The 14,676-nt window shown below is 44.2% G+C and overlaps 1 protein-coding gene across 1 annotated transcript in view; it reads left to right on the forward strand.

Annotated features, from left to right (window-relative positions):
* The window catches only part of DPP6 (dipeptidyl peptidase like 6), a 349,551-nt gene that overhangs the window by 328,581 nt on the left and 6,294 nt on the right, over positions 1-14,676 (forward strand). The window contains exons 18-20 of the mRNA XM_087945820.1: positions 1,860-1,958; positions 6,064-6,133; positions 14,396-14,592. Of these exons, the coding sequence (XP_087801946.1) occupies positions 1,860-1,958; positions 6,064-6,133; positions 14,396-14,592 (366 nt within the window). The remainder of the gene's footprint in view (positions 1-1,859; positions 1,959-6,063; positions 6,134-14,395; positions 14,593-14,676) is intronic.

Genomic DNA, 14,676 nt, shown 5'->3' on the forward strand with positions numbered 1-14,676 from the left:
TCAGGACCCATAAGATTACTGTATAGGTGGTCCTTGACTTACAGTCATTTGTTTTGTGACCATTTAAAGTTACAACGATTGTGCTAGTTTGTTTAGGAATGAGAGCTGCCCCCTTAAGGGAATGCTTCATGGGAAATGTAGTTGATACCTCATGGGAGATGTAGTTCATGTCACGTGGTCACATCTGTAATCCTGATTGGTCACTGACTTGATCTCTGGTTGGGCTGGGGGAGTTTTTGGACATTCTTACCTGGACCCCAGCATCGTGCTGGAGTTTGCTATAATACTACAGGATGAAGAGCTATTTTCACACTATTGAGGCAACTATTGAGGCAAAGATTGGATGTTAGATGAATCTCAACATAACTGTGAGTTATACTTTGAGGATGCCTAATAAAATCCAATAAATTAACTTTGCATGGAAGCCCTTGTAGTGTTGAACTGCTTGTCCCAGACTGTTCCAAGAGCTTGGGGACAAGAAAACGATACTGAGAAAAAGTGATTTTTTATTGATTTCCAAACATAGGACCATTGCAACATCTCCAGGGTCACATGATCAAAGCTCAGGCTCTTGGCGACGATAGTGGCATTCTCCCAGAATCACATGATCACCATTTGCAACCTTCCAATTGGCTTCCAACAAGCAAAGTCAATGGGGAAAGACAAATTTGCTTAACAAACGCATGATTCACTTAAAAACAGCTTGTAAAATGGGGTGCAACTCAATTAACAGCTTTCTTGATAAGTCATGGAAATTTTGGGCTCAAGAAGCTCCCTAAAAAGTTTGCAAATGACAACCCTAGGACCCTGGGACCCTGCAAGCATTATAAATACACACCAGCTGCCAAGCACCCAAAGTTTGATCACATGACTCTGGGGATGCTGAAATGGTCATAAGTGTGAAAACTGGTCATAAATCACTTTTTTCATTGTTGTAACTTTGAATGTTCACAAAATGAATGGTTACAAGTTAAGGACTCTCTGTTTATAGCAGCTTCTCACCTGCCCTCTTTAATATCCAAGAGCCTACAATTGGACAAGAGTATCAATGATGGCGATGGCCAATACCACAGACAAGGCATGTCCAAGATCATTGGAGTGACTCCTGCTGCTGCAACTAGTTGAAGTAATACATTGGAAGAGTATATCCCTTGTGCTAAATTCTCCAAAACAGATGACTAAATCCTAAGAAATGAACCTCCCTCCTACTGTCCTGTTGTGATAGAGTAAAAACAATATCCCAAATGGCAGAACCTGCTTTTTCAAAACTGACTTTAGCTTCAAATCTTCCATATTGGAAATTCCAGGCTTCCTTCCTTCCTTTTTTCTTTTCTTTTCTTTCTTTCTCTCACCCTTCCTTCCTTCTTCCCTCCCTCTTTCTTTCCTAATTTCTTTCTCTCTTCCCTCCCTTCCTCTTTTTTCACCTTTTTTCTTTCCTTCTTTCTTTCCTTCTTTCTTTGTTTCTTTCTCTCTTTTCCCCTTAGATCATAGATCATAGAATAACAGAGTTGGAAGGGACCTTAGAGGTCATCTAGTCCAACCCCCTGCTCGAGCAGTAGACTCTACTCCAAATATTAGCCTGTGCCTAGGATTGAACTCACAATCCTCTGCCTAGGATTGAACTCCTGATTGTGAGGTGAGAGCTTCACCTCTAGGCCACCAAAGCGGAGGATTACTTCCTTTCCTCCCTCTCTCCCTTCCTCCCTCTTCCTTCCTTCCTTCCTTCCTTCCTTCCTTCCTTCCTTCCTTCCTTCCTTCCTTTCTTTCTTTCTTTCATAGAAATAGTGGTGCTTTCAGTCAGGGTAATAACTGGTTAATTCCTCATCTGATAGGAGACTTTTTCCTCTTCCTTCTTCCAGAACTTTTTGATCTCGAAGTAAATGCCAGAGTGCAGAAGACAGTCATAGCACGACAGATGCCCAAGCGGGAATATCTTGATATCAAGATTCAGGATTACAGTAAGTTACTCTGATTATTTTCATTGTTGAATTTAAGGGTTTATAACCTCGTCTTTTAATTTAGAAAAACTCATATTCTAAAAACAAAGAAATAGTTAAAAGCATAATGTCACTTAAAAAACAATCCCCAAAATAGAAATTTAAACCAGTAAGATGGGTAGCAGCTCCCAATACAAAAGCAGAATGCATCCATAGCTGTAATAATAAGAGCATCAATAGAGAACAACCAACCCAACATTTATTTGCTTGTTTGTTTATATTCTGCCATAATTATGTTTATAAATAATTCAAGGGCAGGTCTAAAATTCACAGTTTCTTGGTGATTGGCCCAAAGTCACCCAGCTGGCTTTCATGCTTAAGGTGGGACTAGAAATCACCTGGTGCCTTAAGTCAGAGGTCTCCAAACTTGACCACTTTAAGACTTGTGGACTTCAACTCCCAGAATTCTCCAGCCAGCATAGCTGGCTGGAGAATTCCGGGAGTTGGTCCACAAGTCTTAAAGTGGCCAAGTTTGGGAACCCCTGCCTTAAGTGCTAGACCAAACTGGGTCTCACAAGACATTGGTGTGTATTGATTCCGTGCAATGTGTTAATCAGTCTCCCAGACTTAATGCTGTTCTTATTTGCCAAGGATTTTGTGATGACCCAGGGCATGGCACAAAAATAGCAAAGTCACAAAAGTAGATAAATTCCATTTAACACCTCCAACTTGGCCCCCAATGTCCTCGGCTGGAGAACAAACTCTTCTAAAAACAGTCTACAAAGGGAAGAAATGCAGTCCGAACTCAAAGTACAGATAAATTAGAAATTAAAAAACCAACACAAACCACGCTGACATAATTAACACAACAGGCCAGGATAATAAATTGCAGACTTCCAAAAAATAATGAAGCACACACAGTTGGGAGGATGCCAAACCCAGATAAGCCTCTACAAAGGTAATGCACGCTTTGCTTCCAGCAAGATGCTGTGTGCAAACGCTCTTCTTATATCCTGTTCTCTCAGCTGCAACTAATGAAAGCGATCAGGGCCCTTTTCTCTCCCATAAGCCATGTTGCGCCCTTCTCCGCTCCTTCCTGCATGCCCTATGATGAAGAGGGGGTGGCCCTGGGTCTTCCTCTGAATGCCCAGCCGGACTGTGCCCTTCCCCCGTTTCTTCCACAGCCACCGGAGCCACACTCCCTCTCCCTGTCAACTGCTCAATCTCCCCCTCAGAATCAGACTCCAACAAGGGCATGACAGATGTCCTCAGAGAGCTCAAAAATGTTGAGGATGATCAAACCATTTGTCAAAGTCTCACCTGCCCTTTTTTTGAGTGGCACTGGGTGAAAATAACTGGGTGTCGTGCACACACAGTTGTGGCTACCCACTTCAGGTTTTTTTAAGCTCTCCTGCAGACACCTCCCCTTGTTGTTGTACAGTTTCCATAATGGGCAGAGTAAATATTTGCCATCCTGTTGTCCATCTGCCTTGCCTTCCTTGTTTCTATCTTCCCATTCCCTTGCTAGGCTGAAAAACCGTCTCCTTGGTAGAGACATTTTTCATTAGTTAAGACAGGGACCTTCAAACTGAACAGCTTTAAGTCTTGTGGATTTCGACTCCCAGAATTCCTCCCCCAGTCATGTTAGCTCAGAAATTCTGGGAGTTGAAGTCCATAAGTCTTAAACCTGCCAGGTTTGAAGACCCTTGAGTTAAGAAGTGGAAGTGTGTGCAGAACCAAAACCTCTTGTCAAAATAATGAAAATGGCCATCATCTCACAAGATCCTCCCTTTTTCTACACACGTGCAACATCCAAGCTTTTGTGATTTACTTTCTTCATTGGCCAACTCCACCACCAAGACTCTTTGGCTACAATAGCCATTCACCCAAAGTATCTATCCAGTTAATAGAAGAAACATTTGTGCTTGAGAACCAATCTATCATTGCCCGACTGCTATTCCCATTTAATTTTCATTGGGCACATTTTTCTACTTTCAGATAAGATTCTGACAAACCCATTAAACCCACTAAAAATCACATTGGAATAAATTAGAATAGATTGCTATGAGTTCAAAGAAATCTGTTTCCTATTCAAAACTCTTGCAATTACTGAAGTACTTCTTGAGTTATGGCCAATCACTTAATGACTGTGAGAGGTTATCAAGGACTTTTCCAAAAGAGATTTACAATTCAGTTTTGAAGTTCTAGAGTCACCACCTTTCGTGATGCTCACGTGATCCTATTTTAGGTGCTCAATGAGCTATGGCCTGTATTTAGAGATATTTGTAGCACCTCATAATCACAGGAAAATGGTGTGTGATATTTTTGCTGTTCCTGCATCCCAGAGGCATTTTACGAAACCATAATTCTATTCCATACCTTCCCCTCATTCCTGTTCCGATAACATTGTGATTGAATCATAATTCAATTCAGATCAATTCAATCACATTTGGATTAAATCCATAATTTTGTGATTTTTGAAGAATAACAGAGTTGGAAGGGACCATGGAGATCTTCTAGTCCAATCCCCTGCTGAGGCAGGAAACTCTATACCATTTCAGACAAATTGTTGTCCAATCTCTTCTTAAAAACCTCCAGTGTTGGAGCACCCACAATTTCTGGAAGCAAGCCATTCCACTGATAAATTGTTCTCATTATCAGGAAATTTATATCTTTAGTTCTAAATTGCTTCTTTCCTTGATTAATTTCCATCCATTGCTTCTTGTCCTATCTTCAGGTGATTTGGAGAATAGATTGACTCTCCTCTTCTTTGTGGCAGCTTCTTAGATGTTGAAACACGATTATCTTCTCACCCCAGTCTTCCTTTTCACTAGACTAGACATAATTCCTACAACTGTCATAAGTCCTACAACTTCATATGTTTTAGCATCCAGCCTTCTAATCATCTTTGTCCCTATTTTCTGTACTCTTTCCAGAGTATCAATATTTTTTTAATATTGTGGTGACCAAAACTGGATGCAGTACTAAGGCTTTATAAAACAGTACTAATATTTCTCATATTAATGCGGCCTAGGATTGCACTGACTTTTTGGGCTGCTGCCGCATACTGCTAGCTCATATTTAAGTGATTGCCCAGTAGGATTTCAAGGATTGTCCAAAAACAGGATGCATTGGGTAAAATTCAACACAAATAATCGTAATTTAACTCTTCACCGTAGGAAAATCCACAAATATGATGTGATAATTATAGTGCACAATTCCTTCTTTGTGATCCTAAAAGATTTCCAAGAATAGCCTTTTTGCTTAATTCTCTATATTCTGCCTTCCCAAGGGATCTCCATGTGAATCATAGCTACAAATCCATACTCTATTACAAGTCTCATACAACAATAAATTAGACCAAATAAAATAAAAGGCTTACCACTAAAACTCATTTGGCTGTTTACTGCCCTTCAAATGCCACTAATTTGAAATTTAATTTCCATCCTTTTGGTAAATGTGTGGAGACTCACATTTTAAAAACCAAATAAAAGTAAGGATCAGCTTGGGAGCAGCATGTTTGTGCTAATATACATTGAAGAAAAAGCACACTTAGCTGTTGCTTTAGAATACATGTTTCCATAAAGGCGTCTCTTCTTAATTCATCCAATTTATATTATTTCCAGGGGCAAAGGATAGTCCAAGTCCTGGAGTTTAAAATGCCCTTGAAGAAAACCTAATCTTAAATCCCTTGTGAGGGGGGAAAAAGAACAACTTTATTCCATTCTAGAGAAGAGGATTTGCATTTTACTTTGAGTTTCTCCTTCCTTTGCTCTCCTTGAAAACATTGTTTGATAGGGCTGTCATTCCTCCACCTGCTGGGAGAGGGAAAAAACACATATCAGCACACCCTAATTGCATGTTTGATTCATGACCAAGTGCCTCGGAGAACCACGGTGTAAGATGTATGGCCTTTTGTGTAGCAGTGCCAATTTTCTTTCCAAAAGAATCTGTTCTGCTAGGGTGTTATTTGCAGAGCCATTCTCTCATACTGGCATTTTGTTCCCACCAAAAAGTACCCGAGTATACTAAAAAGAAAAGAAATAAAAGGTTGTTCGTTGTAATGACAGCCTTCCTGTACTTAAATGCTTCTCTCCTCCTTTCTTCTCCTTTCTTCTGTTTGCAGAATTGCCACTACAAATTTTAAAGCCAGCCGTTTTCATGGAAAACACGCACTACCCTTTGCTCCTCATTGTGTGAGTAATGTTAACAATGGTATAATTTCCCAGTTATAGTCAGCAATGCCAGCCGAGTTGAGAAAAGGGAAATGTCAGAAGGGTGAGGATGTGGCTTTCTTAGGAAAAACCAGATGGGGATGGAAACTTAGCAGATATGGAGGTGGCTCCTAGAAAGAATACTTATTTTAATTATTTCCTGCCTTTATTGTTTCTTTCAAATACCTTAAGGAGAGGAACATGCCTTATAACCCCGACTCTTCTTGTTTTTCCTCACAACAACAATCCTGCAAGGTGGGTTGGGCTGAGAGAGAGAGAGAGAGACTAGAACTCACAGTCTCCTGGGGATTCAAAAAGTCATCCAGCTGGTTTTCATGGCTAAGGCGGGACTAGAACTCGCAATCTCTGTGTTTCTAGTCCCTGTAGACCAAATTGAGGTTGCTGCTTGTAAATGATATGTTTTAAGCCAGGGCAAAAAAACAAGGATGCCCCATATCAGAATTCAATATGCTTGTTTTGGATTGAGAGTGTTATGTTCCTAATGTTGTTCCTTTACTTAGCATGATCTGTTCAGATACATGCATGTTTAATCCCTGGAGGGCAAAGGGATGCTTTCCTGGGGTCTAAAACAAGATTTGTCCCTTGGGCTAGTGTGCCTTCTCTCCTCTCTAAAGGCCTTCGGGATTTTTATTTCAACTATTTCTCTTTCTTGGTTTATAACTGAACCAAATATAGTCTGCATCAGTGATGGTATTCAATTTTTTTTACTACCAGTTCTGTGGATGTGGCTTGGTAGGCATGGTATGGCTTGGTGGGTGTGGCTTGGTGGGCGTGCTATGGCTTGGTGGGTGTGGTTTGGTGGGCGTGGCAGGGGAAGGATACTGTAAAATCCCCATTCCCTCCCCACCCCACTAACCTGCTTTCCAGCTCCATTCTCCTGTGCAGGGCAACCAAAGAAGACCCAGCCGATCAACTGGGACTCAATGGGAGGCAGAGAATAGGTGGGGCGGAGCCAGTCAGAGGTGGTATTTGCCGGTTCTCCAAACTACTCAAAATTTCCACTACCAGTTCTTCAGAACTGGTCAGAACCTGCTGGATACCACCTCTGGTCTTCATAAATTCTAAAGGTGACAGGATTGGTGGATAAAAAAATCAGGATGGTGCCTGCAATCACACAATCAAAGGCCCACCCCTAGGTAATTGTTCGTAAGTCCTCAACTTCAAACAACTGTAACAACCGTTAACAACTGTTTGAAGTTCTGATAGACCTACCGGAACACACGTACAGCCATTTCCAGTTTCCCACAGTCATATGGTTTTGCTTCCAGTTTTTGGGCAAAATGCCCACTGTAAACTATTGGTTTGCTTAACAACCACAGTCTTTGCTTAACGACCACCACAAAAACAGTTGTAAAATCAGATTGGTCACTTTATGATTGTCACAACCACTGAGGTTATGGCACAAGTATTTGACAATGCAAAGGGCTTAATGCAATATGGGAATATAAACCGGATACCAAAGGTATCAACTATAACCATGGTTTGATCACAGTTTCCCTCCATGCAATTGAAAGAAGAATTGCAAGTTAATCTACATTCCTCAAGAGAGAAGCTGGTTTTTTTTTTTTTCTTTATGGAAATTAACATGGTTAAGAATCTCTTGAGGGAAAAAAGCTTATATTTATCTATTAGACATTCCAAAGAAGAAGAAGAACGTTTGTATTCTATGAGGAAAAGTCAAAGGAAGTGCCTTAAAATGAATAAATTAACTGGGATTAGGATGAATTTTTATTGGTCTGGCAGGTGTAATTGGGGGGGGGGGGAAGCTTTAATACATGGTTCTGTGCTTATAAAGTGGGTTTGAAAATGCATTCTATCTTTTTTTCTTTTCTTTTTTTCTCTAGTGTATAATGTTGGCATAGTTCTTAAAGTTTGTAAAAGATTAGCGTAAATGAATTTGGAGGTGTGTATGTTAAAGAAAGCTAAAAAAAGATGTATTAGAATGATTTAGGACGCTAATAGATCGGCTCTATTACGGTCATAACTCAAGCACTTCCTGTACCTGCAGGTTCCATGTCAATAAGGAGCAGAGTTTTGATGCCATCTTGGCTTTTTCAATCCCATTACCCAGTTAGATGCCCTTGTGACCTATGCTTGCTAGTTTTAAAGGATCAATGAGGTAGCTCTTGACACATAACCTAAGACAAAGAGTTCACCATAACATAGTCAATTAACTTCCCTCGTTAAACGTCTTGATGAGGACGGAATCCTATTTTAACCTCCCGTATCTTAAAATCCCTCTAGGCAAGTGATTGTCACTTTTGTATATATATAATTTCCTGGTGAATTGCCTAGCAATTCCTAGAAAAGGAATTGATGGACAGACAGGTTTGAAAAGAAGAATCCATGATCCCCACCTTATTTTTCTTGAAAGCAAACAGGAAAACAGCCGTATCGCTAGTATATGTTGGCTGCATCGGGTGCCTGTTTGCTTCCAGGTTCAATTCAGGATGTTGGTTGTGATCTATAAAGCCTTATGTGATATGGACCAGGCTACCTACGTGTTCTGTCTTTTAATTTCTGGCTGAATATAAAGACAGACAAACAAACTCTACAAAGGCTTCCATACAATGTTTCTTTATTGGGTCACAAGGCATCCTCGAAGTTAAACTCACGGTTATGTCGAGATCCATCTAATGTCCAATTCTTTGCACAGTCGACTTCATAGTGTGAAAATGTGGTTATCTTCATCCCATATTGATACAGCAAGGGATCCAGCACGCTGCTGGGTCCAGGCAAGGAAAGAACAAAGGCTTCCCCCAACCCAACTAGAGGTCAGTTCAGTGACCAATCAGGATTACAGATGTGACCACATGACATGAACTACATTTCCCATGAGGCATTAACTACATTTCCCATGAGGCATTCCCTTAAGGGGACAGCTCCCAATTCCCAATTAACTATATACTGTCTGACCAGCACACTCCCCGCCTGGAATTATAAATTCCATTACCAACTATCAACTAAAGTAAACAACTAAAGTAAACAGTAAATAGTAACATAGCATCAAATAATGCTGTCTGACCAGCACACTACAAAACTAGCTTTGTCCCAATACTTTGGCCAGTCCCATCTGCTCAAGAGGGAAGATACGGTGCAGACTCCGTCAAATAAAAAAACTCTGGCGAGAATATAGAACCGTGATGGCAAACCTATGTCACAGTGAGCCATTTCTGCCGGTATGCAAGCCGTTGCCTGGAACAGATCCACTGTGCATGCGCACACGCCTCCCGCCAGCCAGCTGATTGTCGGATATCTGCCACGCATGCACAGGGGGCAGGGCGCGGGGGGTCATGTGCACATGCACAGAGGCATGCAGTGCATGTGGGCGGGCCACGTGTGCATGAGCAGGGGTGTGTCCTGCGCACATTGCATTATGGATACAGGCACGCGTTTGTTTTCTCACTTTCGGCACGCGGCCATGAAAAGGTTAGCCATCACTGATATAGAATACTCTCCCTCTGGAGGTGAGATGCGGTGCCACTCTCCTGGCCTTCCGGAAAGTCAAAACATGGGCTCTGAATGCTCATGTGGGGAGTTCAAAGGAGCATAGAGCATGGGGCTAGTTGGTGCCCTTTGCAATTGAGGGAGGTGTTCTCTGGGTTAGGGGTATAATAAAATGTCAGAATATAAAAACAATACGTAAAAACTAAAATGTTAGAATTAAAATTTCAGAATTATTATTATTATTATTATTATTATTATTATTATTATTATTATTATTATTATTATTGGGGGAGGTAAGAATAATTAAGCCCTGTTAAAAATCAATTGAAAAGGGGAAAGGAGGGACTTTTAGGCAGTGGTGGGATTCAAAAATTTTTACTACCGGTGATGAGACCGTGGCTTGGGGTGTGTGTGATATGGCTTGGGGGCGTGGCTTGATGGGTGTGGCAGAGGAAGGATACTGCAAAATCCCCATTCCCACCCAACCCAACTAACCTGCTTTCCAGCTCCGTTCTCCTGTTCAGGGCAACCAAAGAAGACCCAGCCAATCAGCTGGGACTCAATGGGAGGCAGAGAATAGATGGGTGGGGGAGCAGTCAGAGGTGGTATTGGCCGGTTCTCCAAACTACTCAAAATTTCCGCTACCGGTTCTCCAGAACTGGTCAGAACCTTCTGAATACCACCTCTGCTTTCAGGGCACCAACCACAACCCCATGGCTTCATGCTCCTTTGGGCTCCCCACACAAGCATGCAGAGCCCATGTTTGAGAGTGGAGCCAGATGGAGATGTGCAGTTCTGAAATGCAGCAAATAAACCAACAAATAAATATATTTTTAAAACGTCCAAATGTGTGCCAGTTTAAAGGGAGAACAAAAACTCCTTTCACGAACCCTCCCACTTACTTCACATCAAAATTATCTCTTGGGAAAATGTGCTTCGTTATGCAAATACCCAGGGAAGATTGGTGCTCATCAGGATAACAACACTTGATTAGGACTCTCAGAATGAAAAAGCATGACTTGGGTGGGCACTAAGTAAATGTAAATCAGTTCAATCTCAAATACACACACACACACACACACACACACACACACAAATGCACATATATTCATCACTGGTGGGATTCAAATTTTTTTACTACCGGTTCTGTGGGTGTGGCTTGGTGGGCGTGGCAGGGGAAGGATACTGTAAAATCTCCAGTCAGAGGTGGCATTTGCCGGTTCTCTGAATTACTCAAAATTTCCGCTACCGATTCTCCAAAACTGGTCAAAACCTGCTGGATACCACCTCTGATATTCATGTATGGTCTCCAACTGGGCTGGAGAAGAAGTTTTTCTACCACCAAAGAGCTATCAAAAGAAGTGAGGAAAAGTGAGCCTTTTTCTTTTTGTAAATACCCTGTTTCTCCAACAATACGGCCTCCCCCAATAGGAAGTCCCGGCATGTTTTATAGGCATGAAATGAAATTAAGCCCCTCCCCCCCCAAATTAAGGCCTATATTAAAACATGCAAAATGGGGGGGGGAATGGCGGGGGGGCTTGCCGTTAGGAAGTACTTTTGTTGCACACCCGGATATGGTGCTGCCTGTGTTGACCTCTGCATTGGTGGGGCACTTTGTATCGGAAGACCTTCTGCCACTGTTGCTTTCCCTTCTCCCTGTGCTGCCACAGCATTTGGAGCAACGCCGCGGTGTTTGACATAGCCACGTGGCATTTGGCACAACCACGCGCAGCCAACCAGGGCTCCTCCCTGCAACCGGAACCTGGCAGAGACACTCAGCTTCATGTGCTGCTTCCCTGGACGGCAGGTCTAACAGAGAGCCTGAAGCCGCCCGTCCTTTCCACCCCTCACCCAGCCCGTCCCGGTCCCCACGCATCTCCAAATGTGCCGGCAGCTCCAAACGTTGCAGCGGCATGGGCATCAGGCAGAGGCGCTTACTCGGCAGGGCTCAGCTTGGAGGACGTGGCGCGGGCCATTGCCTTGCCTCCCTGTCCATGGATGGGTGGGCGCTATCACTGCCTCGGGCAGCCTCTCCCAGTGGCCACTTCAGGGTCAGGCTGGAGGTAATTGGGAAGGAAGCCAAGCTCGGGTCGGCCCGGCTTTTTTGCTTGGCAGGCGGGGCACACCCGCGGCTCGCTTTCCTGGCTCTGCCAAGCCCACCCAGCTCTGGCGCGGCCCTGGCGGGATGAGCGGATGGCCCAGCGGGAGGCGCTCGCTGCTTTGGCCAGAGCTCCGCCACCGGGCAGGAGGGCTCGCCTGTCAGCTGCGCTGGGCGCCCAGGCGAAGCTCTTGTGCTCTGCCCAGCGCCAGGCAGGGATGGTGGCTGGGCGCTTCTCCCGGGTGGGCCAATCCTGCACTGCGGCCCCGGGAGATTCGCCTGCGGCCCTGGGAGATCCGCTTCCCTCTTGGGCAGGGGAGGCTTTGTTGTACCAGTAGTAGGGCGTCGTTTTTAAAAGAATGGGCTTTGCCTTCGAACGATGCCCGGGAAGGCAGCGACAGGAGCGCCTGAAGCTGTGTGTCTCCACGGGCTCCTGTTGCAGGGAGGAGCCCTGGCCAGCCCCGCGTGGCTGCGCCAAATGCCATGGCATTGCTCCAAATGCCGCAGCAGCACGGGAGAAGAGAAAGCAACGGTGGTGGAAGGTCTCCCGATACGAAGTGCCGCACCAACACCGAGGTCAACATCCAAGCTGCCGTCGCCCGCTTGCCCGAGGATGCAAGGGGGGAATTAGTCACCCCGAAAAGATGGCTAAGCCATTTTTCGGGCTCAAAAAAATAAGACCCGCCTTATTATATGAGAAACACGGTACATTCATCTCCCTTGACAGTTCCTGCAGCGTTTGCTTGATTTCTTGGTGGATGAAAGTCTAAAAGGTTCTAAAGTTAAATTTAAAGGTGAGATTTTGGCCACTTCTTATATAACCTCACACTGACTTCTCAAACAGATTTTAAAGAGCTAGGTGGTTTTATCCTAAATGTGGTACTAAAACCCCTGGAAACAGCGAAGGACTAGCCTGCTGTGCTTCTGCCAGTGAAAACGGACTCCCGGTTGCCACAGTCTCCTACAACCCTCTACCAGTGAAAATGGAGCTTGGGAGGGTTACACATGGCCCTCCCAAGCTCTGGTTTCACTAGCAGAGGGTTACAGGAGGCCGTCCTAGCCGAAAATGGAGATTGAAAGCCCGTTTTCGCTGGCAGAGCGCTCCAGCCACCACAGGCGCTCCTGACACGAGTGATGTCGAGCTGGCCACGCCCACCCTGGGCCCCCAAGGTCAAACATAATCCTGATGCAGCCCTCAATGAAATCGAGTTTGACACCCCTGGTATAGAGAGAGAAGAGTAATAGAGAGGGCACCCAGCCCTGGGAGGTTTCTATGCTAATTGAACAGATGTTCGGTGTGATTTTCCCTAGCTTCACCTGCTGCTTCCTATTTGTTAGAAAGCTTCTATTCCATCTATATCCATCCATCCATATTTTACCTTTATAATTTTTATAAATAACTCAAGGCAGCAAATATACCTAATACATTTTTTGATCTATTTTCCCTACAACAACCCTGCGAGGTGAGTTGGTCTGGAGTTACCCAGCCCGCTTTCATGATTAAGACAGGACTAGAACTCAACATCTGCTAGTAACTAGCCAAATGCAATGCCACTTATCTGACTTTAATGTCTAAGGTAGGAGTAGAATTGGTGATTGGCCCACGATTTCTCAAGTTGCTATGGGCGGGACTGGAACTCCCAGTTTCCCAGTTTCTAGCCTGGTGCCTTAGCCATTAGACCAAACTGATTCTGAAAAAGGCAGAGTATTTTCTCATGTTTTTCATATACATCAGGATCTTTGCCTAGAGGGCCTGTTCGTTGCTACTAGTGCCGTGATGGCGAACGCAGAGCCATTTGTGCGAGAACGCGAGCCCCGGTCAAACTTACCTGCACTACGCATGTGCACACCTTCCAGCTGATTTTTGGCTCATTTGAGGCCATTTTCGCCTTCCCGGAGGCTTGAAGGAAGCCTCTGCAGCCTCAGGAGGCCAAAAATCGGGCCTTCTGGAAATATCAGAAGTGGCGAAACGGTCCTGTTTTTTGGTCTCCAAAGGCTGCAGAGGCTTTCCTTGAGCCCCCAAGAGGGCGAAAATGGCCTCCCCTAGGCTCCAGGGGCCCTCCAGAGGCTGAAAACGGGCCCTTCCGGTATTTCCGGAAGGCCCATTTTTTTGGTCTCCTGAGGCTGCAGACACTTCCCTCGAGCCTCTGGGAGGGGGAAATGGCCTCAAATGGCCAAAAATCAACTGGGAGGTGCGTGCGCATGCGCTAATGCAGGTCAGCAGGCAGGGAACGGGTGGTGCACGTGCAGGGGGGAGGGGTGCATTGAATGATGGATGCAGGCGGCGCGCTTTTGGCATACCACAACAAAAAGGTTCGCCATCACTGCACTCGTGTATTTTCCCTTTTTTTCCTGGTTCTTTTCCCACCCTCAGCAATATCACTAATGTTGTATATAGATATTTGCATACTCGTAATACTACATTCTGATTGGACCGCCATTGCCACCTATTGATTGGTTACTTGAATATTGTTGTGTAATTGGTCCGCTCTGACAGCGGAAGTTTAAGAAGTTATCATTGGTCATGAGTCATGAGCAGCCGCTTATAAAAGAGGCTGCAGTGGCTCCGGCTGTTGAAGTTACTGATAGCAACAAAGAGCTGAATTCACACTGGTCTCGAGTCAGATCTTTCCTCACGACAGAACAACTAAGTTGTTCTTGTTTTGTTTCTCTTTCAGGGATGGAACCCCAGGCACCCAGAGCGTCACAGAAAAGTTTGAAGTGAACTGGGAGAGTGTCATGGTCAGCTCCCATGGTGCCATCGTGATGAAATTTGATGGGCGTGGAAGTGGATTTCAAGGGACTAAACTCTTGCATGACGTTAAAAGAAGATTGGGCACCGCTCAAGAAAAAGATCAAACAGAGGCTGTTCGGTGAATGACCTTAACTCGCTGAAATTGAATTCAGTCACTTGTCTACTCAATGTTCTTGCAATGGTTTATTTCAAAATGTTACATCA

This window comes from Notechis scutatus, chromosome Z (genome assembly GCF_049901735.1).
Source record: "Notechis scutatus isolate UNSWTSFEM ecotype Mainland chromosome Z, rNotScu1.2, whole genome shotgun sequence".
NCBI classification, from domain to species: Eukaryota; Metazoa; Chordata; class Lepidosauria; order Squamata; family Elapidae; genus Notechis; species Notechis scutatus.